This window comes from Chamaea fasciata, unplaced genomic scaffold, assembly GCF_029207755.1.
Source record: "Chamaea fasciata isolate MVZ Bird 193981 ecotype frontalis unplaced genomic scaffold, bChaFas1.0.hap1 SCAF_3, whole genome shotgun sequence".
NCBI lineage: Eukaryota > Metazoa > Chordata > Aves > Passeriformes > Sylviidae > Chamaea > Chamaea fasciata.
Window position 1 is genome coordinate 29,428,429 of NW_027094088.1, and position 25,081 is coordinate 29,453,509.

Below are 25,081 nucleotides of genomic sequence, written 5' to 3' on the forward strand. Positions count from 1 at the left end.
AGTGCTCTGCTGCTAAGGTTTGCTTGAATAGTGCAGTATACTTAGCTCTTTAGATATATTGAAAAGCAGAGAGTACCAGTACATTTCAGAGAATGACATGCATGAGAAAGGAAAATAGAAAAGCACATTAACATTTTCCTCTAAAAAAGCCCCAACAATATTCTCATCAGGCAACTCAGAGGGGAAGATAATTTCCACATCAGATTAAATATCACCAAAAATTCCTAAAAGACCTGTCATTTAAATAGTATCAAAAAAAAAAAATCAGGTTTTTTTTAAATTTCTGAAGAAAGGTGAAGATGATCAGGGGTAGGAAAACAGCAGCGGAAATACTGAATTTAAAACTGATTTAATAAAAAGTAATATAATGTAAAGCTCTAGAATTTAACTTCGATTCTGTTCTCTTTGAATCACTGAATAAAACTTTTTTTCTCCACTCCTGGGAATTCCCTAGAATGGGGAAAATCCCAGTGAGATTAGAGTAGGTGTAACTAGCCATTGTCTAGTACATACAATTTACTGGCCTTTCATGATTCTCACAACTGAACAAATACAAAGGAGAGAATAGTTCATGCCTCAAATATAACATAACATTGTGGTGAAAAAGTCTCAGATCTCTTTTGGAACTGGCTTAACATTTTGGTTTAGCCTTGGTCTGTTTTGTCTAGCTTCATTTTGAAGATTTGAACGTGTCCTGTGGGAAAGTATCCATAACAGAGAGACAAGAAGACCACACTCTTTTCAAAATCTGATATTCTTGACTCATTTATGCTTTCACTCCTTTTAATCATCCACTAAAATATCTTATTGGGAGGTAGAAAACTTCCAAGAGACTACCTCAAGAATTTAGTTAACTATACCTTGGTTTAAGCATGGGGCAATCTGGTTCTAGGTTTGTAGACTTCCTTCAAACCTTTAATGACTGAAAAAAAACTTAAAAATTAAAGAAAATACCTATTTTTTTTTCCTTCTCTGTTCCTGAACATGACAAGGTTTTCTTTCAAAAAAAGCCCAAAACTTTTCAGACAATTCACACGCTTGCCTATTGCTTGGATGTTTGATGATCTGGGTTCTCTCTGTAGCCCACAGTGATGAACACTGTAGAAGCCCTACCCAGGATAGTATCTTTACAGAGCAGCCCCCTGCAGAACAGAGAGATGCAAAAGCTTTACACCATCATCCATTCAGAGGGTGTTTTCTAAATCTGTTTGATTTTACATCAAAAAGCATTTGTCACCACAACACAAACAAGTGAATGATAAATTGGTGCAAACCAGCAGGAATCTTTTCAATGAGTTTTGCCATCAGGGAAAATATGTATTTTATGAAACAGAAATATATATAAACAACATATAAATATATAAACTGTTTATATAAGCACATTAATAGATATCTAGATATATATAAATAGACACACTGGTTTGTAGATCTCATTACTGAGTGGGTAAACAGCTGAAGTGGGACAACTGTAGAAAATCTCTAGCAAGGGAGAAAATTAAATGAATGGTTGTGAATACACGTAGGAGGGCCACAAGAGTTATATCTTCTTATATGTACAATCACAGCTTCAACTGAAAAAGACCAAAACTTCTAACACACAGAATGAGAACAGCTGTCTACAGCTCTTCAAGAACTTCAGGGAATAATTTTGTTGACCCTTTGCCCAGAATCAGATTTTACCCTCCTAGATATTAAAAGATGAAACAAACAGAAAGGCATCCAGATGAATGCCCTGAAGGATTTATGGTAGTACACTGTACCGCATTTCAATGAAATTATGGTATTACCAAGACATCAAATTCCTAAATTATGTTATAAATATGAAAACTTCCAACACAAAGAAATTATTTTTTGACTAATTACCAAAAAGCTTTCTCATGGAACAAAAAACCTGTAACATTTCTTCACATCACCAGCAGTTAAATCTGGGGAAAAGGTGGCACAACCTTGATGAGTTCATTATCTGCGGAATGCTAAATTCTGAGGCTGAAGCTCTAAAGAGATTTAAAAACTCAAATAAATCTATCTTCAGATATTTAAGTCTCAGCAAACATTCCATCATTCTTACCAAACATCTGTTTTGTATTTAAGAAAGACTGTGGAAATTTTCAGAATTGCTACTCTCCAGCTTTATTTGCCTCCCACGATGTTCTTCATTGATGTCTCTCGATTACATTATTTTTGGAATGGCAGTTACATAATTATTTTCAATGCAATCTGACAGTAATGTTAGAATAGACTGTCTCTGAAACAGGCTGTGCTCACCCAGAACTGAAGCAGGCTGCCTACAGTTCCTGTGCTGAACAGAACATTAGATCATGATGAAATACCAGTGCTAGAGCAGAAAAAAACAATACAAAACAAAACAACATTTGAAACACAAGCAAAGAGTAATCTTTACATGCCCAAGGACAAATTAAGATAAACAGGATATGTGAACATTAATCTCTTTCTATGCCTCTTAAAAAAGGATTTATCAGACAAAGTGAACAAAGTGGAAATAATATGGTTGGTTAGACAGGCCACAGGGTCCTTGTTCTTGTCATCATGATTTTCTACATACTGGTAAATCAACAAAGTAATCTGTACTTCTGCTTTACTATCATACAGAAAACAGGGCACCCACCATACAAAATCTTGCTGTCAGTCTTTTTCAGGTAAAAATAAAAAAGAACCCCCACACATCATTAAGTATTGGCATTTTGCACACAAGCATATTGTGTTTTATAAACTATAATATTAGGAGGAACATCATAGATTTGTTTTCACTACAAAGTCATCAAGACTAAGTATAGTGTGGTCCAAATACTTATATTTTCTTCAATAAGATGTCATTCTAAAAGCTTATAGTCAGGAGAGTAATTTTGACAAATATGATATTTTTTATCAAGTTTGTAAGTGTAGTGCTTCCTGCTGAATCCATAGGGGTCAATATTACAGATTATACAAATGAAAAGTATAATCAAAATGAGGCATTGTTCACATACATTTATTCAATGTCTCATATACAAGGAAAGTAATAAATATATATTAATATCTATTAATAGATATTAATAGATATCAATATGTATTAATATATATCAATATATAAATATTGATATATTAATATATAAATATATTCATATATGTATAAAATATATGTATTTATTACATGGGAGTGGAGCGGAGTGGAATAGAATGGAATGGAATGGAATAGAACAGAATAAGAATAGAATAAGAATAGAATAGAATAGAATAGAATAGAATAGAATAGAATAGAATAGAATAGAATAGAATAGAATAGAATAGTTCAGTTGAAAGGGACCTACATCATCAAGTTTAACTGCCCAGCCACTTCAGGATAAATTTTTGGTCAAGTTTTTTCTCTGAAACTATTTTACTGTTGATTCACTGATAAAAAAAAAAGTGTTCTCTGAAGTTCCATTGAATTATAAAGGCATCAACTAAAATCTAGGATTACAGTGACATTAAGGCTTGTGGGGCAAAGATGAGAATATGCAGGGTGTGGGGGGAGTGTGCGTGGGCTTCACTGGCCAAGATTAACTCTACTGTGACAGGTAGGAATCCCCTCTAGGTAAGTCCCTTTAACTTTTTTGTAATTTAAGCTCTCTTGGGAGAGGTAGATCCCTAAATATCAAAAGGAAAAGTGGAGTTGTGTATAACCCTGGCTTCTGATGCCTACCAGTAGACAACTCCTGTGTCTCTATTTAAGCACAGAATTCAATGAGCAACAGGGAATAAAAACTGGAGAAAAATCTGCACATTTCTGCTGCCTCTCTATGGAGTAATATGAGTTCCAGCAAAACCACCAACTGCTTTTTTCCAACAGGTCATTTTTCACTTGGTCCTTTCTGGGAAAAAGAAAAATTAAAATGAATTTTAAAAATGATTGAACAATACTAACAGGATATTCCCAATGAACAACACTAACAGGATCAGACAATTAGAAGAAGGAATGAATATTCAATCTCATTGCTGCTGAGAACATAAAAAATGCCAGTCTTCCCACATGAATACTGAACTTGATCTGCTTATCCTTTATTTTCAGCTCTGACCAATGATTTTTTTTCTTTCTGCTGTTTATACTATCAAGGTTTATGCATTTTATATAAACAGGGATCTGAAATAACACAGGAAATACAGCAAGTGATGGATGGAATAAATTAAGTAAAGGGAGTTATGATTCTTTGGACGTAAGAGTTATTTTTGAAAGATGAGAGACGGGGAAGAGCAATACAGAAGAGAAGTGCACTGTAAGAACATGATGTATAAGGACAACAAGAAGAGGTGAAAGCAAATTAGGGGAAATTTCATGGTTCAACAATGACGTGCACTTGATGTCGCACAGGAGAAAAAGGAGGAAAAAAGGACTAAATTCAGAAATGAAAAGAAGAAAGAATAAAATACAGAAGAGAGCACATTGATATATTTGGGAACATTACCACCTTCTTATTTTATAATTAGTTGTCACAAAGATCAAGGTGTTCTACAAAGCTGCACCTACTTTGGCAACATACTAGTGAAAAGTAACTTTGTATTTTCTTCAGACTCCAAGTATATGATACAAGGATCCTTGAGGGAACCTGGATGTCAGCATCAAATAACTTACTGCAGCTTGATATAGGAGCTAACAACTGGAGCCATATAAAACAAGCAAACAAAACCTTACTGGTAAGCTCCTATGGAAAGAACAGCTCAGACAGCTCCTAGAGGCAACATAATATATATGTCTGCCCAGAGTGTTTTTACACAAATTTGTTACCATCGACTCTGCATGATTTTTACTGCAGCTTTTGATTTGTGCCAGCAGCTCTTTACTGTCATGAGTACTAAAATTCACCCAAAGATATTTATGTCTAGAAATGCATCTAGGAAAATGGTTATTTCCATTAACAGTACACCTAGCAAGTAATTCATTAACAAGACAGAATGAAATATTAATCATACCATTCTGTGTCTCACAAAGGGGGAGAAAATACAATATTCTCGGTGTTGGGTGTTAAAATCTAGTGCCTAACACCTGCCTATTGTGACAAATATTTTCAAAGGAGTTTCTTTAAACAACTTCCCATTTGACTGTTGTGAATCTTGCATGTCAGACACTTCCAGACAGAAAAGGCAAGAGACGTTTTATTTTTAATGGTCAAAAACAGTTTCCAGTAATAGCAGGACAATAACCACAGATTAAAAATCTGTGGAAGTTATATGGAAAAAAGTATTTATTTGGGCTAGAAATTATAGATACTTTCATAACACAATGTAATATTCAATGTACATCAGGGATTTAGCAGAAGCCCAAGGAACACCCTGCAGTACTGACCCTGCTAGTGCCCAGTGCATTGCTGCTTTGCATGCTGTTTACTTGGAACTGCTCAGCTGCTAACAACCCTACAGAGAGCAAACGGTGACAGTTGTGCTCTCTGTAAAGTGGGGTGTTACAATGTGAAGCAATGGCCATATGTTACAGAGCACTACTGACATAAAATGACATCTTTTTGTAGCACAACTTAACACGAACCCCTTCTTACCATGATATTGGACAATTGGCAAATAAGCTTTTGTCCAAACATTCTCCTCCCTAATCACAATGATTTTACTCCCTGACTTTTCACTTTCTTCCAACAGAGGTATCAACTCTGGGTTTTCCACAGACAGATGAAGCCTCAGAAGGAATGCAGAATGATGGGAAAGATGCATGCTCAGGAGGTTGCTGTAACATCACCTGACTGCTTTGTCAGCAAGTAAGAGCCAGGTCTGTTATGGCATTAATAATTTTAGTCTCTAAAAAATACATACAATAATTTTGTCTATCCTATTATGCCAGCCTAGTTCCATTTCACAACAAATGTGTGAACAACAATAGGAAAAGGAATTTCTTTCTGCTGTAGTCATTTATATGCTACGAATTTCAGGAAGAGCCCTTTCACATCCTAGACTTTCAGTGTAACTGGACACATGCTAGTTTGTACGTACTTAGGGAAGACCATTTTGATTTTTTTTTCCAAATGGTCATGCCCAGATCGTTGAAAGAGATATTTTATGAGAGTTCAGTTGTGTTAGTTGGGAAAATATGCTGAAATGTGCAGACATGTAGTGTGTTTCTGAATTTAAAGTACATTACCAAAAAATGACTCTTAATTTTGTCTCACGTTGCAATACCCAGACTGACGATGTCCTCTCTCTACAAACATTCATCTAGTATCTTTTCCCTTTCTTTTCATGGTCTTTTTGAGGAAAGTCTACTTCCTTGGCTTAAAAATTCTTAAGTATTTGAAGTGATTAAATAAATTACGTTTTGAGTCCACCACTGTCATCTTGCAGCATTAGCAACTGTTCTAAGACTGGACCCTACACTTTAAATGGATAAATTTACTTTTGCCATGATGGTGTTGAAACTGGCCTCTGCTCTCACCAGCCCAGGAGAAAGTATGTACACCCTCATGGAAGTTCAGCAAAGAGATTCAGCCACTGATATCTGGCAAATAGGGCACCCACTAAAAAGATGAAAAGACTGATGATCACGTTGTTTTACTTTTGTTGGTAGTGTCTAATGGCTTACTGACCTCCAAAGGTGAAAAATGACATTCTAGTGAGAGCAGCAAATTGTGAATCTTTAAGTCAACCATTTAAGTTGCCCTGAATAACAAAACTATAAGGAGTGCCACTGGGTTCAGACAAGTGCTCTTGGCCAGGCAAGAGTAGCTGATTTTCTTCTCTCATTAGGAAAACATACCCCAATAACGTATCACCTGCTAGGATCAAAATGTTTCTAGATTCATTTACTCCATTACCCAAGTGAACTCTCTAGAGGATTAAGCAATAGTTTCCCAGCCTCACATGGACTAAAGCTAAAAGCTTGGTAAATACTAGTTTTATCTCACAAACCATAATTTTTAATTGCTAACACACATAGGAAAGGCATAATCCTCCACTGATGATATCATAGTCTACTGCCATGGAAATGACTGCAATATCATAAACACAGGTTTAAGATGACCTCACTTTCATAGAAAAGAGGGAAATTTCACTGAAATGCGAATGATATTGGGAATAAACACATAGATACCATACAGTGAAAAACTCTCTTACTAGCCAGTTAGATGGAGACAGTAATTAGATTTGCAGCTGAAGAGAAATAAAGTTCTCCTGCCCAAACACTGTGCTACCGCCTATGAACCTTTGAACAGAGAGCCCTCTGAACTCCTGTCAGGGTTCCCCTTTGTAAGTTCACCACACCACAGAGGAGTCAAATCCCTGCCCTGACAGGCGCACAGTTTAACCACAAAAACATGAGCAAAGTATGGCTATGAGAACCCAGTGTAGGATCTCAGAGCAACGCTGTAGCTGGAATGCTTCCTAGAATGAGTAAGTATTTCAGAAGTGGGAGGAAGAGAACTCCACAGTCTCTTGAAGCACACAAAATAACATGAAGTCAGACGCAAATGCAGAAGTACATCTCAGCGTGGCAAGTGCTAAGCATTTTGGCAGTGGCTCAGGAAAAGACATATATTTAACCTTCAGCTCTGAAGTACTCTGAGAAGCGTCAAACAACTCAAGGACTGGAAGCCGAAATTTGTGTGTAAGCTTTGTGTTGCCATGAGTTGGGAACATTGAGTAGTATGCCGGACCCCAAGTCAAGATGAGAAAAGAAGCTCAACTGAGAAAAGGGAGTGGAGAAATGTACAAGGCGATAATGATCTCACTTAAGAAGAACCTTTTATCTTGAAGGATCTCAAAGCAATTTACAAACTTAAGCAGACCAGACACTTCAGCTGGTAGGAACAGAAGCAGACAGCTGGGAACTCATTCATGGGAAGGAGGAGGTAACAGGACTCACTCGGTGCCATATCTTCCAAAATACTGCTGCTGGGAGAAGACAGCAGGACTAGAACAGTTTTTTTCCCTGAATTCTGCCACAGAACCATGCAAGAAAATAGCAGAAAGCAAGCAGATAGGCAGGGCTGACAGAAAGAGCTGCAGAAAAGCAAGGGGCCTTTGGACAACTGGGGACCTGTCACTGTTAGGACTGTAGTTTCTCTGCTTTTTGTCTCAACTTCAACTCTTCAGGTAGACTCTTCACACTTTCTGCAGTAAAAACTTTGGTCGTTCCTATTATTTTTGCCCCTTTTAATACCTTACTCCAATTCTCTTTACTTATTCCTATCTTTTTACAAAGCAAACTGCCCTTCTTCCTGTCCTCAAATTGCAAAATGTTTTCCCAATGCACAGTAGGGCAAATAGTGCTCTTCTTGGTGACTGAGACTGATGTAGTACAGGCTTGACTGTAGTACCACAGGGGATATTCTTTAGCTCTAAAGCACTACTAAATACATACTACTGAAACTTAACTAGATAAACGAGTCTAAAAAACAAGAGGCATATTAGTTACTGCTGAAATGGAATTGCCTCTGGAAGTAAAAACAGGGCCTAATTACAGTACACAGTAGCATAGGACACAAAATGAAGACACCCAATGAAAGGCCAGGGACATTTCGATTAAACAGAATCCCGAAAGCAACACTTTTTTTGTGCTTACCTTAAAAGACATTGTGTGACCACTTTCACATTTGTATTTCCCGAGACTTTTTAAACTTCCACATTTCCATTTAGGAAAGGGAGGAAAAAAACCCCATTTTCATGGATAAGAGCCAAAGACAAGGGTGAGCAGGTGTTCTAGCACCACCAGTCCTTCTCAGAGAGGGCCCACAGCATCCTCTGTGGCACAAACAACAGCTTCTTTCAGAAGGTGCCAGCTGGGATCAATGCTGCACTGTCTCTTGCATGGGGTTCATAACCTTAGTTGCAAATGCAGCCCTTGTAATGAGTTTAAAAAAGTCCCTGGTGGCCTTGCCCCAGTTATTTTGCGTTAATTTAAGAAGCACCCAAGCAGACATTTTCCCTCCTTTTTCCCTCTTCAATATTTTGTCATTTTTTGTTAGAGGAACTTTGCTGGAAGCTTTTCAAGTCTGGGGTACAACACCAAATACCTTTAACATAGTAGAATATTAAACTGTGTCTCACCCTAAAATAAACTATCACTCAGATTTTGCTGGAGGATGACAACTTAATTTCAGTTTGCAGCAGTGAAAAGCTTCTTTTGACATGAATGAGCTTGGATCAGGCCCCATATCACCAGTGTTTGGGCCAGTAGAGATACTCAAAAGCTGTATATGCACAGAAGACAATTTTCTTACTGAATGCCATTACTAAAGATTTCATCAACTTGATTTTTATCCCCTTTTCCTTTCTGGGCTCCCAAGACACAGCTTTCTTCCTGCCACACAAGAGAACGCAAACAGGAGTTTCTCTGAACATTTAGGTTCTCTAAAATCAGAGCAGAACAACAAAATGCTGAGCCTGTACATCTTGCATTTAAAATGCACTCAGACTTTGCTAGGTCAGAGAAGAAGACAAGGGGCAGACAGCACTGGATCTGAAATCAAGCCCAGATTTTTCACTATTACATAAATGAAACAATTCACAGATGACACATTCTCTCATGCCTTGATGTCTTTCATTGGATCCAAAGATTAATTTCCCCAACTGGACTAAGCTTGTATTCCTTCACAGCTGTGCTTTCCCATGCTGCTGGCAACGGCAGATTGACTAGAATGAGGAGTGGCTGCTGCAGGGGAAGCATTACAGATAAAAACAAAAACACAAATGAAATGGATTTGAAGGATTCTAGAACACTTTGCTGCTATGAGAAGCTGAAGAGGAAAAAAAATCAAAACAAGGCAAAAAACATTAGAAGTTGGTGACATGCATGAAAAATGGTGGAAATGAGAACATGTGTGAGATCTGGAAAGAGAGCAAAGACAAAAATGAAGTCATATGCGAGACTTCCTCTGATCACTCAAAAGAAATGTAAGAAAATTCCTTTTTTACATTCCCACCAAAAAAAATTATAATTATTGTTCCAAATACTGCACTTCAGAAAAAGAAAATACAGACATAGTTTTGCATCATGGACATTTCCAATGTGCAAATGAGCCACTTACTTCAGCACTTCAGCAGACAATAATCACCACTAGAGACTTAAAAGAAGACACAGGATCTCACTAACAAGACACCTTTGCCATTTGACCCAAGCAGAGGTTGTGCTCTGTCAGTAAAGAGGATTTGATGTGTTTGGGATGTTCATACCAATGTGCATCTGTCACCGCTGTCCACTGCAGATCAGCAGCACACCACTCTGTATGGAGCTCAGTGCTTTCTCTGCCTTGCCCTTCTGTCCTGCTCAATGCTTACAGTCAATCAGTTTAGTACTTGCAGTAATTAGTAATGATGGTTGTTAAAACGGGGGGCTGGAAGCAGAACTTTTAGTTCTACTCACTAAAGGGAGTCAAGAAACATGATGAGAGGAAAGAGGTCGACAGAAAACTAAGACCTAAAATTCTGAACATTCTACAAAATGCAGGTTTCCACTATTTGGACTGTGGTGTCATTCTCCTGAGTTACACTGAAAGACTTGTTGTGACTATCCAAAGACTGTTTTTCCATCTTACATTTTGTTCTATGCTTCTGCTGTTTTCAATTGCCATGCCAAAGTTTCTCCTGTTTATTCTAATTGTTTTAGTGTGTCTGACTCTCATTGGTTTATATGTTTAGTCTTGTCCTGATTTAATATGAATTAAAATGCCAATGCCACGACCAGTCTGCAAATATGAGTCAGAAGAGAATCTATTTAAATAATACTGTGGATGGTACCCATCTGGTCTGATATCTAGATCATATAGAATAGTCCTGGTTTTGTTTTCTACTACTATTGCCTGCTATTGCCAACGAAGTGTTGATTGTGATTGTGACCACAAATATATTTATTAAGCCAGAAGAGTGTGGTTTACTGCATGTATGTACGTGAGGTTGTTTTGATCACATGAAGTTCACTTTAGAAAACCCACATTCTGCCACTGCAGAGCTACAGGACAATAAGAAAAGAATTTCCAATGAGAACAGTGTTTTCAAAGCAAACCACTGGGGCCCTTCCTTTTAGAAGAATTTTAAGACACGCTACCCTTTCTTCTGAATTTGATTATTTCACAGAATTACATCTGAGTATCTGTCTTCTACCAAAGGTCCCTGTCCTTTTCTGTCTTGGTCATTATGTAAGATTCAGCACATTTCAAACTGTACACTTCCATTTCACACAGAGGTTACAGTCGTATAAACCATTAGTTTACTGTACTGAGTAAAAACATTAAATGCTAATTTTTTTTTTATGGTGAATCTGGCTACCATATGTCCAATGGTGGCTTGAAGCTTTTGGGTACCTTGCCGCTACAGGCCTGGGAATGTTTAACATGTAAAGTCTGCTGCTACCATTTCAAGTCTGACCCTGAGCTCCTGCCTCTCCAGTCAGATTGTGCCCTAAAGGGCCAACAGGGTCTTTTACCAGTTTGAGTTATAACACAGCATTGTCTAGCTCTGGCAGAGTCTCAATCAATATTATTACCTTCTAAGAAAGATAGGCTTTAGTCTTGAGTGGTGAATATGCCCATTAAACACAATGTACACAAAAATGTGTCTGGCTTCCTCTCTGTAACTCACAAATCTATTCAGGCTCCTCCAAATGGGTGGTAGGCATTTAACATGGTCACTCTTGTCCATGTCTTTTATAAACTGAAACATCAGCACAAATGACAAACTCACAAAACCCTGATGCTCCTTCATTCCAGCTGAAATGAACCTCAGCTTTAAATCTGGAATATGCAGCCCCCTCTAAACCCCATATACAAAGACGGTCAAGAGTAATGCTCCTGGAATCTAATCCTTACAGTTTTTATATTTCATAAAGCTTGTTTATAGTTTCCTGTTCCACCTAGTCACAATCAAGCCTACTGCTTAGCAGTTTCCGGTCATTTTACCCAGATTTTCCTAACCCAGGACACATTTAAACAATGTCTGCATAGGCACTACATGGAAATTTTGGTCAGATTAAACTCTTGCCAGCTAAATTTAAACACACTGTTCTTCTTATTAAGTGCCTGAAGTTCTGTGCTAGTAAGGAAAAGAATGAAGCCATCCCTTCTTTTTCAACTGAAGCTGATTAGCTTATCACTGATACAAAGCCCTTCACTACTACTTAAAGCAGAGGCTAATAATGGTGAGTCAGATATGTACTTGGGATAGCATTTGTGCACTTTAAGAAACCCTCTCAGCTGATTGAAAAGTGAAATGGCTTTTCTTCAGCCACTTAATCTCAGTGAAACAGCATCTGTCACTCCTGCCCATGATGTAATTTCTGGTTATAGTATGGCCAGTTAAATATGCCTTCAAATAAATGACCCCATTTCTATCATATCAAACTCGCAGCCAAAAAAAAAAAAAAAAAAAAGAAAAAAAAAAAGTAAAAAGAGTAAGGAGTTTTCTTGTTTGTTTAACTGTAAAGAAAAACCCAAAGCTGCAGTCGTCAGCAGTGCTTAAACTGGCAGACAATTTTTTGACTACTTTTTTCCCCACATTTTAGACAGAAAGGAAAAGGCATGTCTTGAGGTCAGAGCACCATGTTTTACATTTCAGTGCAACGTCATAAACATGTGAGAGCTCATTCACACATAAGATCAAGATCAGTTCCACAGTTCTTACTCTGACTTACGAGACAACTATTCTTCTTGGAAAGCTGCCAGCATGTTCTGCAAATTACACAGAGCATTAAATCTTTCTGACACAGGTTCTGTGATTATTTAAGAGGCTTCATCATTTCTGCAGCACAAGTCTATGCCTAAGCAGTGCCCACTCCTCAGCATGCTCCTGTAAGCACGTTTTCTGCACCTTCTTGACCCACAGGCCCTGGTATAATTGTCTGTTGATAAAGGACATTTTGTTTATTGCAGAATTCCTAGCAGGACAAGCTGATGCAAACCAGATACATACACTTTAAATCCTACTTTAACCAAGTCTGCATACAGAGCATGGAGATGTGTTTAAAATAGTGCAGATCAAAGACTGATTTGCAAGTTCACTGGGACTGACAAGGCCAGACAGTTCAGGTTAGAATTTGCATCGTGAATTCTTGCAATTTTGCTTGAATTCTCCTGTTATTTAGTATTCACTACAAAGCCTGGGCTACTGTTACCAAGAGCTTTCATGAACTTCTGTACTTCAATTTTTCAAAGAAGTTTCCGAACCTTACTGATGTACAAAAAAGAGAAAGAAGAAAAAAAGACAATGAGACCCAAGTATTTAATTTGAAAAGCAAAATGCTCAGAAAATGAATAAAGAAAAATTAAGGTATTAATTTTAAAATCTTCTTAAATAATTTTAAAAGTAGCTTTGGGGTGTGGAGCTGCTAAATTTTTGAGGGCTTCCTATATACACTTCTTGATATGTTTGGATATTAATACCTTGGGAAGCCCTCCCTCTCTCCCCCTTATCCCCTCAATCTCATTTCAGTGTCACTCAAAATGTTGTATGCAAGCAATCAACTTACAACCCACTGATTCACGGAGCTAACTTAGGTTTCTTTGCAATATTAACCTTCCTTTCTCGCTTTTCCAGTGGAAACAAGTGTGCTTTGAACTGAAAACGTGTTACGGTTGACCAGCTTTATTTACTTTCATGAAATCGTTTCAGAATCCTTTGCTGATAACGAGTATCGGAGCTCCAGGTTTCCCGCGCGGGTGCCTACGAAACGCTGCTTCCCTGGCCAAGGCCAATACCGACCCACCCGGCACAGCTGGAAACACAAACACAAGTCTCTCCTCTCCTCTCTCGAGTCACAGACAGATGATCAAAGCTCTCCCCGTTCCCACACTCTTCTTTCAAAGTACTGTTTGCAGCTGACATCACCAGGGCGCAGCCGCCCCCCTTCAGTCTCAGAATCCCAGAATGGATGAGGCTGGAAGCGACCACAGCGGGTCACCCGGTCCTGCTCAGCCAGGGTCATCCCAGGGCACAAGGCACAGGATTGCATCCAGACCGTTCCTGAACGCCTCCAGTGGTGGAGACTCCACCACCCCTCTGAGCAATCTGCGCCTGTGCTCAGTCCTTTCCTCTGCCGCAGCCGCGATTCCCTCTGCCCGGGGCCGAGCGCTCCGCCCGCCGCTCCTGGCGCTGACCCCGCTCCTGCCATCCCGGCCTGGGGACAGCCATGCCACCCGCTCGGCTCGGCCCGAGGCCATCCCGGCCCGGCCTAGCCCGAGGAGGCCCGGCGTGCCTGCGCTCCCCGGGCACCGTGACGCCCTCAGGGTCGCTCCGCCCAGTGCGGGCAGAAAACCCCCACCCAGTACTAACCTGACCAGGTCGGTCATACAGGATCCCACCACCACAACCTCCGCGGCCATGGCGCCGGGGCGGCCCGTGGACCCTGACCCTGACCCGCCCCGAGCCCCGCCGCGGCTTCTCGGGTTGCCATGGGCGACGGGCTGTCCGCGGGGACCTTCGCCCGGCAGGGCTGTCTCTGCCGAACGCCTGCTGCCACGACCGCCCCCTTCCCCTCTGCCCCGCGCCGCTGCGGCCGCGACCAAACCGCCGCCCCACGCCCTGCGCGGCGGCACGGCCCGCGCAGGCACTTGCGGCGGACGCCAACATTGGGCCGGCGAAGCCCCCTCCGGCCCGGGTGGGAGCGGCGGCGGCGGCGCGGGGGGAGCGGAGGCGCGCACGGCGCGCGGCGGGGCGGGGGCGCGCACGGCGGGCGCGGGGGCGTGCACGCCGTTGCCTAAGCGGCGAGTTCCGGCCGCCGTAGGTAATGGCGGGGCCGGGACGGGCGGGATGGGGCGGACGAGCCGGGCAGGGAGAGCGGGAGGGAGCGAGCGACGCCACAGCCCTTGCCGGGACAGCGGCGGGCGGAAGGGGAGCCGGCGCCGGGAGGCTCTGGCCCGGAGCCGGCGGAGGCCGGTGTCAGCACCGCCGCTGGGGCGGGGCGGGGCGGACGCAGCGCCGCGGGTGGCGGCACCAGCTGGGGAGGGAGCGGGGCTTGGCCCGGGTCAGCCCGGAACGGGAGTGGATGGACGGAAAGTTCCCCCGTAACGTGGGGAGGAATTTCTTTTCTTTGTGGGTGACCGAGCACTGGAGCAGATTGTCCTGAGAGGGTGTGGAGTCTCCATCACTGGAGATACTCAAGAACCGCTTGCACACAATTCTGTGCTACGTGCTTTAGGATGACCCTGCTTGAGCAGGGAGGTTGGTCCAGATGACCCGCCGTGGTCCTTTCCAGCCTTACCCATTTTGGGATTGTGAACGTTCTTCCGTGCCAGGGCTTAGGTAACCTCGGCGTTCACCCGGGGCTCCGCAGATCCACATTGCTGATCGCATTCCATGGATGTGCTCGGGCACGGCTGCAGGAGGCGGCGGTCGTGGGTCCCCTCCTTTCCCCACTCACAGCCAGACACAAGTTCCTGCCCCCCGCCCCCAAAGTGAAAACCACACCATCAGCTTGCCGACCGCCTCGACAGGAGGGTGAGACAGGAGACGTCCTGTCACGCTTCCAAGTCTCCATCACAATATTCACCTTTTCCTTTTTAAATCCTCTTATTATCCTCATTATGGTATGGCCGGTGGTAGAAGGTCGGAGTGTCTTGCATCCCGACTCTCTCCGGTGCCCAAAGCAGTGCTCGGGATTTCATGGTTACTGTGAAGCATGTGTGACATTAGCCCGAAGTCACAATGATAGCCAGGTGAATGTAAGAGGATTCAACTATTAGTTTGTTTGCTTCTATCAAAGGTTTTGTTTTGGGAGGGAAACAGTCCAGTGAATTTTGTTTTTCCTAATTCCCCTGAGTTTGTTTGTGTTCAGTTTCCAATACTGTGGGAAAGTTAGGCTGTGGGAAAAAATGTATATGATGACTGAAACTTAGGAAACTGGTAAAAATTGTGTTCTAGTTTGTAAAGCCCTTTGTTTACAAAATAAATCAGTGAGTTTACTTGATAGCAACTCTTTAAGTATCGTGTATCTGGCTTGTTAAATAGAAGGTACTGTGATTTTAAAAGATGATGCAATAAAATACGGAAAAATGCCTAACAGTCATTTAAATCTTGTTTTGACAATACCTGCAAATTTTATTAACAGATGAGGAATCTCATTTTAAAGTTCATTTTAGAAGGTGCATCTCTTCAGCTGTGATCCCCGGGTGTATCACGTCTCACAGTTTCACCCTCATAACACAGTCCCCTTAAAATGTGTCATTATCAGAACCAATTCTGCGATCTTCATGTATAACTTCAGGATTGCTAGAAGGATAGCTTGTTTTTCAGCATGTTCTCGTGGTTTAAGTTCTTAACTTCATCAATCCAGCTGCCCCCTGCTTGAAATTGCTCTTCCCTACAGCAGGGCGGGCAGACTGAAGTATGTGCCCTGTTGTAACCACTCTTGTGCAAAGTATTTTACCTTAAACTGATTTTTATTAGCAGTTCAATCTAAGCAATTGAACTTAGCATTGAAATATGTCAAGTATGGGCTTGTGTTCTCTCAGTCCCTCCGGGGAAGAACAAAGGTGAGTAGGCAGAAATTTTAAGTAGAAAACTCACAAACCAGAGGTAGTATCTTAAATTGCTGTAGATGTTTGCTAAACAAACTTAAGTTGTTCCACTGTCAATTAAACAAATCATATATGAGAACACATTATGTGTCAGGGCATGGATATTTAGTCTTCAGCTTCTCCACTGCCATGAAATGTAGGAGCCAGTGTATTAAAGATAATTACTGTTTTTAGGAAGTCTTACTTTATTAGTCTTTCTGTTTGCCTTAAAGTGCCTGGCCTTTGCTTTATTAAGATACTTTCTGAATATCTAGGACAAACACTCTTGAGCATTGCTTCCTGCTACTCCAGTGTGAATGGCTTTCCTGAGAACAGAATGTGAAATTTAATGTTGGTCCCAGTTACAGAGATTTAGTAGATTCTGTAGAATATCCATTAGTTACTAATTAATGCTTGTAAACTGAGTGTGAGAAACAACAGAAAATTGCAGTTATTGCCACAAGTTGTTCACACTCTAGTTACAGAACACTTACTAATACAGCAGTCCATATGCAGCCTTTTTAAGAAAGTGAATGCAGTGTGTATTAGTGTTTTCCAATTAAATGGTTCTTTTTAAAAATATTTTTTAATGCTGAGGGTTTATGTGAGAGCTCTTCTGCCCCACTTATCAGTGGCAAGTTCATGTTATCTTCAGTCATTTACAGCCTTGTTTTCCAAAACGTCCAAGTTCAGTTAATTTTCAGATGAAGCTCTGTGCCTTAGAATGTGATCAGATACGTTAACATTTTAATAGGCTGGTTACCCTTCTTTTCTCCCACTTCTCCTACCACAGTCTGTTGTTGTCCACGTACTCCAGTCTTTTCATGGAGCAATGACTTAAAACGCGTGTATGCTCAGTTTCTGCATTTCACCAAGAAAGCAACAAGTTCCTGAAGTGTGCTAAATTAATGGCCTAATTGATTTAGCATAAGATCTTGCAATTGCAAGCGCTTCTGAACAAGCTGTGCTTAAAATGTGTGTACATCAGCTTTCCGATCTGTTACGTGAAGGAAGATTAAGATGCCTTTCAAAGAGTGTGGTGGTACCACTGAAGGAGAAGCAGTGTTTGCATCTAAAAGGCATCATGAAGTCCTATAAATTGCTCCCTAATGAAGTAGTATAAAAGTAATATTGGTTATAGGCACACTAGTGCTCTTAGAAATTGCAGGTGAGAATGCAGCGAGGTATCAAACCCCTGGGCTCATTGCAGTTAATGTAAGTTCCGCTGATTTCAGGGGAAGCGGAACAAGTGTGACTTGTCAATTACAGACTGACTGGGAATGCCCACAAGAAGGGCTAGGCTATGAGGTGTCAGAGTGGCCGTCAGGTTTATGTCTCTTTCTCAGAGGGATAGGGTCTTTAATTAAAGGTGCCTAGGACATAATTCTGGCTTTATGTTGATACTGAATAAACAGGCTTCATTGAATGTTGCAGAGGTGAGGAGAAAAGCCTACCTGTGTTTATTTTTTTCTCTATAAACCTGCACACACTTCAGTTGCTCTACACTCCTATCGTTTGTGTGCTTACTTTTTTTTTCTGTTGATGTTTGCAGAGTACACGTGAATCTACATCAAATAAGTAGGATTTTTTTAAATTTTATTTTCTTCCTTTGCAGCTCAAGACAAAAGGAAGGAGGAATATACAAAAATGTCACCTGAAGTGGCCTTGAACAGAATTTCTCCAGCACTTTCGCCCTTCATTTCCAGTGTGGTCAGAAATGGAAAAGTAGGACTAGATGCTACTAATTGTTTACGGATTACAGACTTGAAGTCTGGGTGAGTTCCTCATCCAAAAAGAACACCCACCCCCTCACAGTTAAGATATCTTTTCAGAACTGAGTTTTATGAGGTTCATGTGTTTAAGCATTTTGAACGCAGCTGGAGTTGGCATATTGGCTGACACGCTAGCTGCATTATTTTTTGCCTTGCTACCATTTTGTAGTTTGGGAGACTAAATTTGTCATAATTTTGGCAATAATAATCTTGTTAAGACACTGATCATTGCCACTCGATAGTACTGGTTTTCAGCAGTTGAGAGTTACAAACACTTTTTTTCTGTTGTTTATCACTTGCTTATTCAGTCTTCTCTGTAAAACCAAAAATTGAAAGACAGATTTATGTAACCTTACCTGTAGTCATGAATATGCCAAACCAGAAGAAAAATTAACTTTTCCTTTATCTGGCCTTCCTCAAGTTCAGTACATCAAGTGGCTATAGGGCCAAGGGTTTGAAATAAGCCAAGCTGCTCCTTTTATTTTTAATTCTAGAGGTGTTCAGATTAGTTTGCAGTGGTAGAATATAGAATTTTCTATATTAGAAATAGAGTAGTAATGGAATTTTGGGATTTGCATATACAGACTTTGGTGTATAACCTCTGTGAATAATATATGAGGAGAGTGAAATGTTTAGATGGCTCATATCAGAAATTGCTTTATTCTTATAGAGTTGGGCATCTAACAGCATCTTTTTGATTCAGGGTTTTTGGGGGTTTTTTTGCTTCAGGAGCTCAGAGGCTGAAATTACTTTTGTTTCAGATATACAAATCATCTTGTTTGTACAAACTACTGCTTTGTGTATCGTTTTGAATGATAGCATAATAAAAATAACAAAGGATGTTCAGAACCACCACAAATCACTGCTGTTTAAAATACAGTTCTGCTGAAAACTTTGTTTAATGTGCTTCTGAAGAGTTTTATTATGGTTTCTTGAAAAGCTTCAGGGGTGCTTTTCTGTTTGTAACAATGCCTTTTCAGGCAGGGGGTTTGCATTGTAGGGTTAGTTTGAAAGGAGCCACTCCCTGTGAGGTGCTGGGACAGAGTACAGATTTACATGGAGGTCTAAGAAGCCATGACTTTGTTATTAGTGTTGACTGGCGTGACATTTAGGCTTGCAAATTACATAAGACAGGCTGAGCAGTTCTGCATCTGCTGCTGTCATTTCATGCTAGATCTTGCTTTCCCTTGAACTAGTCTTCTAGGAAAGCTGTGATGGGTGCTCTTACATTTTTCCAATTGAAATCTAAAACAAAGGAATGCAAAGAAAAGTAGAGAGAAAACACAGCTGTTTTTTGGGAGGTAGGTAAGGGGTTTGTTCTCTGCCCTCTGAATGCTTATGCTGCCTGCCTTTAAAGTAAGAGATTAAAATAATAAAAAGTGGTGTTTTCTAGCTGACTCTTTTCGCAGGTGTTTATAATAGGTGTCCAAAGTTTTTGGCCACTGATCTTGCCATGAAGATATTGTATTTGCTTTGTTAAAACCTGTGTTTTCCAGGAGTTTATTCTTTAAAAAACTTAAAGCCACCAGCAGCTGCACCTGTCACTCAAACCCAGTGATTCAAATTTTATAGTAACTCTGTTAAGGTGGAGCTCACACACAACTACAGCACCTGACAGAGGTTGTTTAAAGACACTGGCCCTCCTAAATGCATGTGTTAGAAATACTTTTTCCCTTGTTCTGGAACATAAGCATAAACCTCATTCTTTATGTTGAGTCTTTGTTTTAGCTTGAGGTTGTTAGGAGATGAAGTCAGGATAATCAAGGTTCTTCATTCATTTCAGAATTATTTTGTAGGTTTTCTTTTTTTGGTACAACTAGTTTCTTAAAACCATTGCTGTAGACAGAATAAATTAACAATTGCTTGAAATTTCTGTGAAATGTAAATTTCATGCATGTGTTTTTAGGAAAGATTTTTGTTTGTTACAAATAAATTGTTGGTTATTTATAATAGGGAATTCTGGACTGATGTGTCAATGTGGAAATACAAAATTCTTGTGATTTAGTGCTTTATTGCTGTCACTGAACTGGTAGCCAGTGCAAAATTACTTACTATACAATGGATGAATCACAGTATTACAGAGATGTCCCTTCCATAACTCAGGGTCTAGTTCAGTGGTCTTTAACCTTTGGTACAGGAATTCTTTGACACTCCACAGACTGTTTCTCAGAGTCTCATGTCAGTTGATGAATACCAAAATCTCCAACCCACAGCCTTGTTAGTAGATTTAAATTTGTTGGTGCATACTGACTATAGAAGAAAACTTTGTAGGGCTTTGAGAGTTCAGAAATTAGTTCTAGGCCATTGGGTACTCTCCTTCCCTGTCCTCACATCATGAAATGATCTAAACCTCTGCACACTTTCACTTTCATTATGCTTTTTTAAAAGGAAACAAAATAATCAGAAGAGGCAAATGTAGGTGAAATCAACATGAAGAAACAGCCGTGAGACCATTGAAGTTGGACATAAATGGGAAGAAAATGAGGAGAACTGTTTTTAGAGAAATGGGGATGAATTGCAAAACTCCCTTCAGTTTCGATGGGTTGAAATCAGGCTTTAAACTTAGAAAGTGGAACCAGGCAGGTTTAGATTAAATGTGCTAGATTAAATGCTTGATGTTAGATAAAGAGCACTTTTTGTTCACAAACGAGTATGACCACTTGGCAGTACTATCAGTTCAGAAACTTTGCTTTTGAATAGTGATTGTACATTTATTGACACGTGACAGGGTTATACACATGCTAGTCTAGGCTGTTAAAGCCCTAGCCTAGCTTGAGTTTATTACAGACCATGCAAATACTTTCTGCTTTAACTGGTGTGTTATGTGGAAGATTTTTAATGATAGATACAATTTTATTGTAACCTTTAAAATCTTATCATATTTAAGGTAATCACCTCAATAGCTATTAATTTTGAAAACAGAAGCATCTGTAACTTCTTGGGGAGCTATATGATTGCTCCACTGTCACATACCACACTGTTAACTCTAAGAGAAAATTAGGAGTTACTGTTGTTATACCCCTTCCCTAATGAACCAGTGCTTTACAGTGTAAAGCAAAATAAAATGTTCAAACTGAAGATCCGTCCATTCTCATTTCTTGGGTTTTAAAAACAGAACTGTGGTTAACAAGGAATGCTGGTAGCATACTGAATAAAACTGAGTACTTCTAAGGCCTTGCCCACTCAGAGCCTTGGTGCTGACATTTTCAGAAGTGGAAAAATATATCCTTTCTGTTTCACTAGTAGAAGATCAACTACCAGATTTTAGCCTAGCACATCAATTGATTTTGATTTGTAAATGGAAAAGTCTGTCTGTATGTCAAATAGTTTTAGTAAGGAACTTTTTTTGCACTTATTCTGACTTACTGCTGAGATTGACAACTTTTGTTGTGTTTTATAAACTGTATTAAAGAGCTGATGTTAGATGTATGAAGTATGATGATCTGTTAATTTGCTTTGCTTTCAAGTGTGGGAGGGAAATATGTCATAGTAAGGAAATCCTATTGTTTTGCAGTCGTTGAGTATGTAAATGTTTTATAATAATATGTTACAGTTTCATAATGTCTGTGTGTTTTACAAACTTATTAGACAGTACCAGTCTCATAAGGCACATACATTTACATCTATGATGAGGATATTCAGGACCAAATACTATTTATAGAATTTATATGGCCCTTGCTGATGCAGACCCCTGAATGGAGCTCAGTAATATGGCACAACGCAAAAGAAAGAAACTCTTCAACAGAAATACTAATAAAAGGTTAGGTGGCCAAGTTTTCTTGTAAATAGGGCCCCACAGTGAACAAAAGTAGAACTGGGGTGTAAGGTCACATCTGAAATACAGCACCTTAAGCAGCATTGATTCTGATGATAAGAAAACCCTGGCAGGCGTCTGTGTTGCATTAATAAAAGACATTCTTCAAGATGACAGAGTGGATGAAAGCGTTTTTAACTCTTGCATAGGATATTACTTTGTTCTAGACCCAAAGAAAATAGTGCTGCCACTTGAGTCAATGCCATTTATTGTATCATTCAGTTAATCTCTACTAGTGTCTCTTTGAAATACTGACCCATCTTAATTAGATATTAAAATCTACTCATAACCAACTGAATTGTGGCTGAGGCATTTTTCTCAGCATTTACACATATAATCATGGGAAAGATGTTGAATAGGGAAAAGTGATTATTATGTAGATTTAGAAATAGAGGATATTTTCCTATGTGAAGGGTGTTTAATTGTTGTATAATGTAGAATCCAGTTATTTAAGAGACTGCTGCTTTTCCTATGGTGTGTTACAAGAGTGAAAGACATAGTTGTGGTGGTCATTGCCTTTGAGAAATCTTTTTTTCCCCTACAGCTGTTCATCAGGGCCCATGCTTGAGCTTCAAGTTATGCTGCAAGCCTATTCTTCTTACTCAACAAACTTGATTTTGTTTTTTAAATTACTTTGATGTGTTCCACCAGGCAAAATTTCAAAATGAATACAGTGATTTAAAGCTGCATATATTAAGACTCTATTTTTTTAGATATCCACTCATAACAAAATTTAAAATTTCATACTTTCATGGTTATATTTATTCCATATTTATGAGAAGATTATTTGCGGAACTTTTATGTAACTGGTTTGTAGTAAACCATGTTAGTATTTTGTTCTTTTCACTTGTCTTATTCACTATTGATTTCTGCTTCTCTGTTTGACACTGAGCTATGTGTGCAAGTAGTTATGTTCCTGAAAGAAACCTATATGAAGAGTGGTCAAAAGAATGTAATTCTTTCTTGAGTAAATTTCAACATAAAAATTTATTAAGCTCTAATTTATAACTTTATTGCCCTGCTTCCTAGGAAGCAGTGACAATTCACTTTTTTTTCTGTTATCAAGTAGACTGCAATATGCTTTGGGATTTCCCTTTCTTTTGGGCATTTCCCTTTTAAAAGTAAATATGCATTTTTATGTGCATATTTTGTGAAATAATGTTGATTTTAGCTGTGAATGATGATTACAGTACTGTAGGAGTTATTTAAAGCTTTTGCTTGATCTTTTGCTTTTGATTAATTTAAAGTGAAAGATTCTACTTTAGTTACTTGAGGAAGGTTCTTATCCATCATTCACATCGGTATCTGTAGGTAATTTTTTTAATGTGTTTACATTTTGTTCATGTATAAAGTTTAATGAATCCGACTCTTCTGAACACAAGTACTATGAAAAGCTATTTTAAAAATAGCTACATTTTGTGTAAAAAGTGTACTTGGAAGGATGTGGCAGTTTCCAGGAGAAGTGTGGTCTTGTGAGTCCTTTACTGCTAAATTGGTTAAGTTGTTAACTGTCACCTTTTCACAAAGTAGGTTGTTTCATTCCAGTTCCTGATGACAACTGTAGTTCTTCCCTGCAAAGAGTCTTACTACTAGAAATTTGTTAACTCTCAAGTAAAATGTAAAAGGCTGAAGCTCTGATGGGACAGTGTGATAGAGTTGCTGCTGTGGAGCAGCACTTGGAACTTGGAACAGCAGTTTTTCTGTGCTGGTTAAAAAAGACTTGACTGTCTCCAGGGTTTGACTGTCCCCTGCATTTGTTTCTGAATGATGAAAAACAAAGGCAAAATGTCTGTCTGGTAAAAGGTCAAAGTGTAGGGCATACATTTGGAATGGTTTTGTAAATATTCTCTGCAACATTTGGCAGTCTTTTTACACCAGTTTTGAAGAAGGTGCTTGAAGTTGTTCAGAAAAAAAAAAGTTTGTGTTTGTCAGTTTCAAGTGCTATGAGGAAAGAAATTACTTTAAAAAGTAAAGGTAGTGCTAGATAATTGCAGTAACTTGGGCTCTAATTTAAAAGATTACATACATTTTCCTGAGGTTTTTTTTCGGTTTAAACACTGCACCATATTTCTTTGCTGGTATTTTTAGATGGGGACAGTAAGTTGCTTCCTCTTGTTTGACCTTGAAGAAGGTAAATGCTGTGTTTATCACTTTTATCATTTAATACAAATGAGATGAAACTGTTTGATACAGCTGTTTCTTCTCTGTGTGAAGAAGCATCATGTGATTTAGTACCAAGAGTGTGCCAAATGCTGTTGGAAAGGTGTATCTAAACAAGGTGTTTAAATGTGGTTTTGCCATCCATGTCTTGGGAATTCATTGAATGTTTCTTGAAAATGGGGCTTGTGTTAGTGTAGGTCCATGCCCAGGTCTTTCTGTTGTAACAGATGTCTTTTATTTCTTTTCATTGTGCATCACTACAGGAGAAAAAAATTCCTAAGACTTTTTTTTTTTTGTTGTTACAAAGACAGCTAAAATCTAATAATTGGTATCCAGTACAATTTCTCCACTTCCAAATCCTTGCATTTGTTTCATGTGAACTGAACAGATCTCTAGCATGCCATGTATCTTGGATGCATACTGTATTTCAGCAGAAGCTGAGGACAGCTCATTTTTTTTTTTTTTTCTTCTCCTTAGCAGAGAAGAATACTTTCCTGGATAGGTGGTCATTAATTCCTCCAGTCTTATATATGCAGTTATTTCATGTATGCCTGATTCTCTTGTATGCATGCATGTATACATGGCATAACGTTAAAAAGCTAATGTACACTTGTGATGAAGCTGAAGCAAAGTACTACAAATTTTTGTTTTAGCCCTTTTGTTGCAGACACTGTCTGATGAGATTAGGGGCTTTAAAAGCACAGGAGATGATCAGAGGATTTGTCCTGACAGACCAGTATGCAACAGTTTGAAGATCATTCTCTAGCAGAGTGCAAAGAATGAATCATAAAATGTATTATTTTTAATCTGTTTCTTGATATACAATCTTAGGGATTTACCTGGCATTGCTCTGCCCAGTGTAGACATTCTTGGAAGCA

General features: G+C 39.3%; 2 protein-coding genes across 4 annotated transcripts in view; one reads left to right on the forward strand and one right to left on the reverse strand.

Moving 5' to 3' along the window:
* Nucleotides 1-14,432, reverse strand: part of RBKS (ribokinase) — a 71,972-nt gene extending 57,540 nt beyond the window's left edge. Inside the window, exon 1 of the mRNA XM_066178461.1 lies at nt 14,236-14,432. Within this exon, the coding sequence (XP_066034558.1) occupies nt 14,236-14,285 (50 nt within the window). The 5' untranslated portion in view covers nt 14,286-14,432. The remainder of the gene's footprint in view (nt 1-14,235) is intronic.
* BABAM2 (BRISC and BRCA1 A complex member 2) overlaps nt 14,284-25,081 on the forward strand; it is a 163,800-nt gene continuing 153,002 nt past the window's right edge. Inside the window, exons 1-2 of one of the 3 annotated variants that reach the window (XM_066178460.1) lie at nt 14,284-14,560; nt 18,073-18,232. In XM_066178460.1, the coding sequence (XP_066034557.1) occupies nt 14,284-14,560; nt 18,073-18,232 (437 nt within the window). Of the gene's footprint in view, nt 14,561-14,594; nt 14,687-18,072; nt 18,233-25,081 lie in introns of those variants that run through there. The other 2 variants (XM_066178459.1, XM_066178458.1) reach the window with 2 other exon arrangements.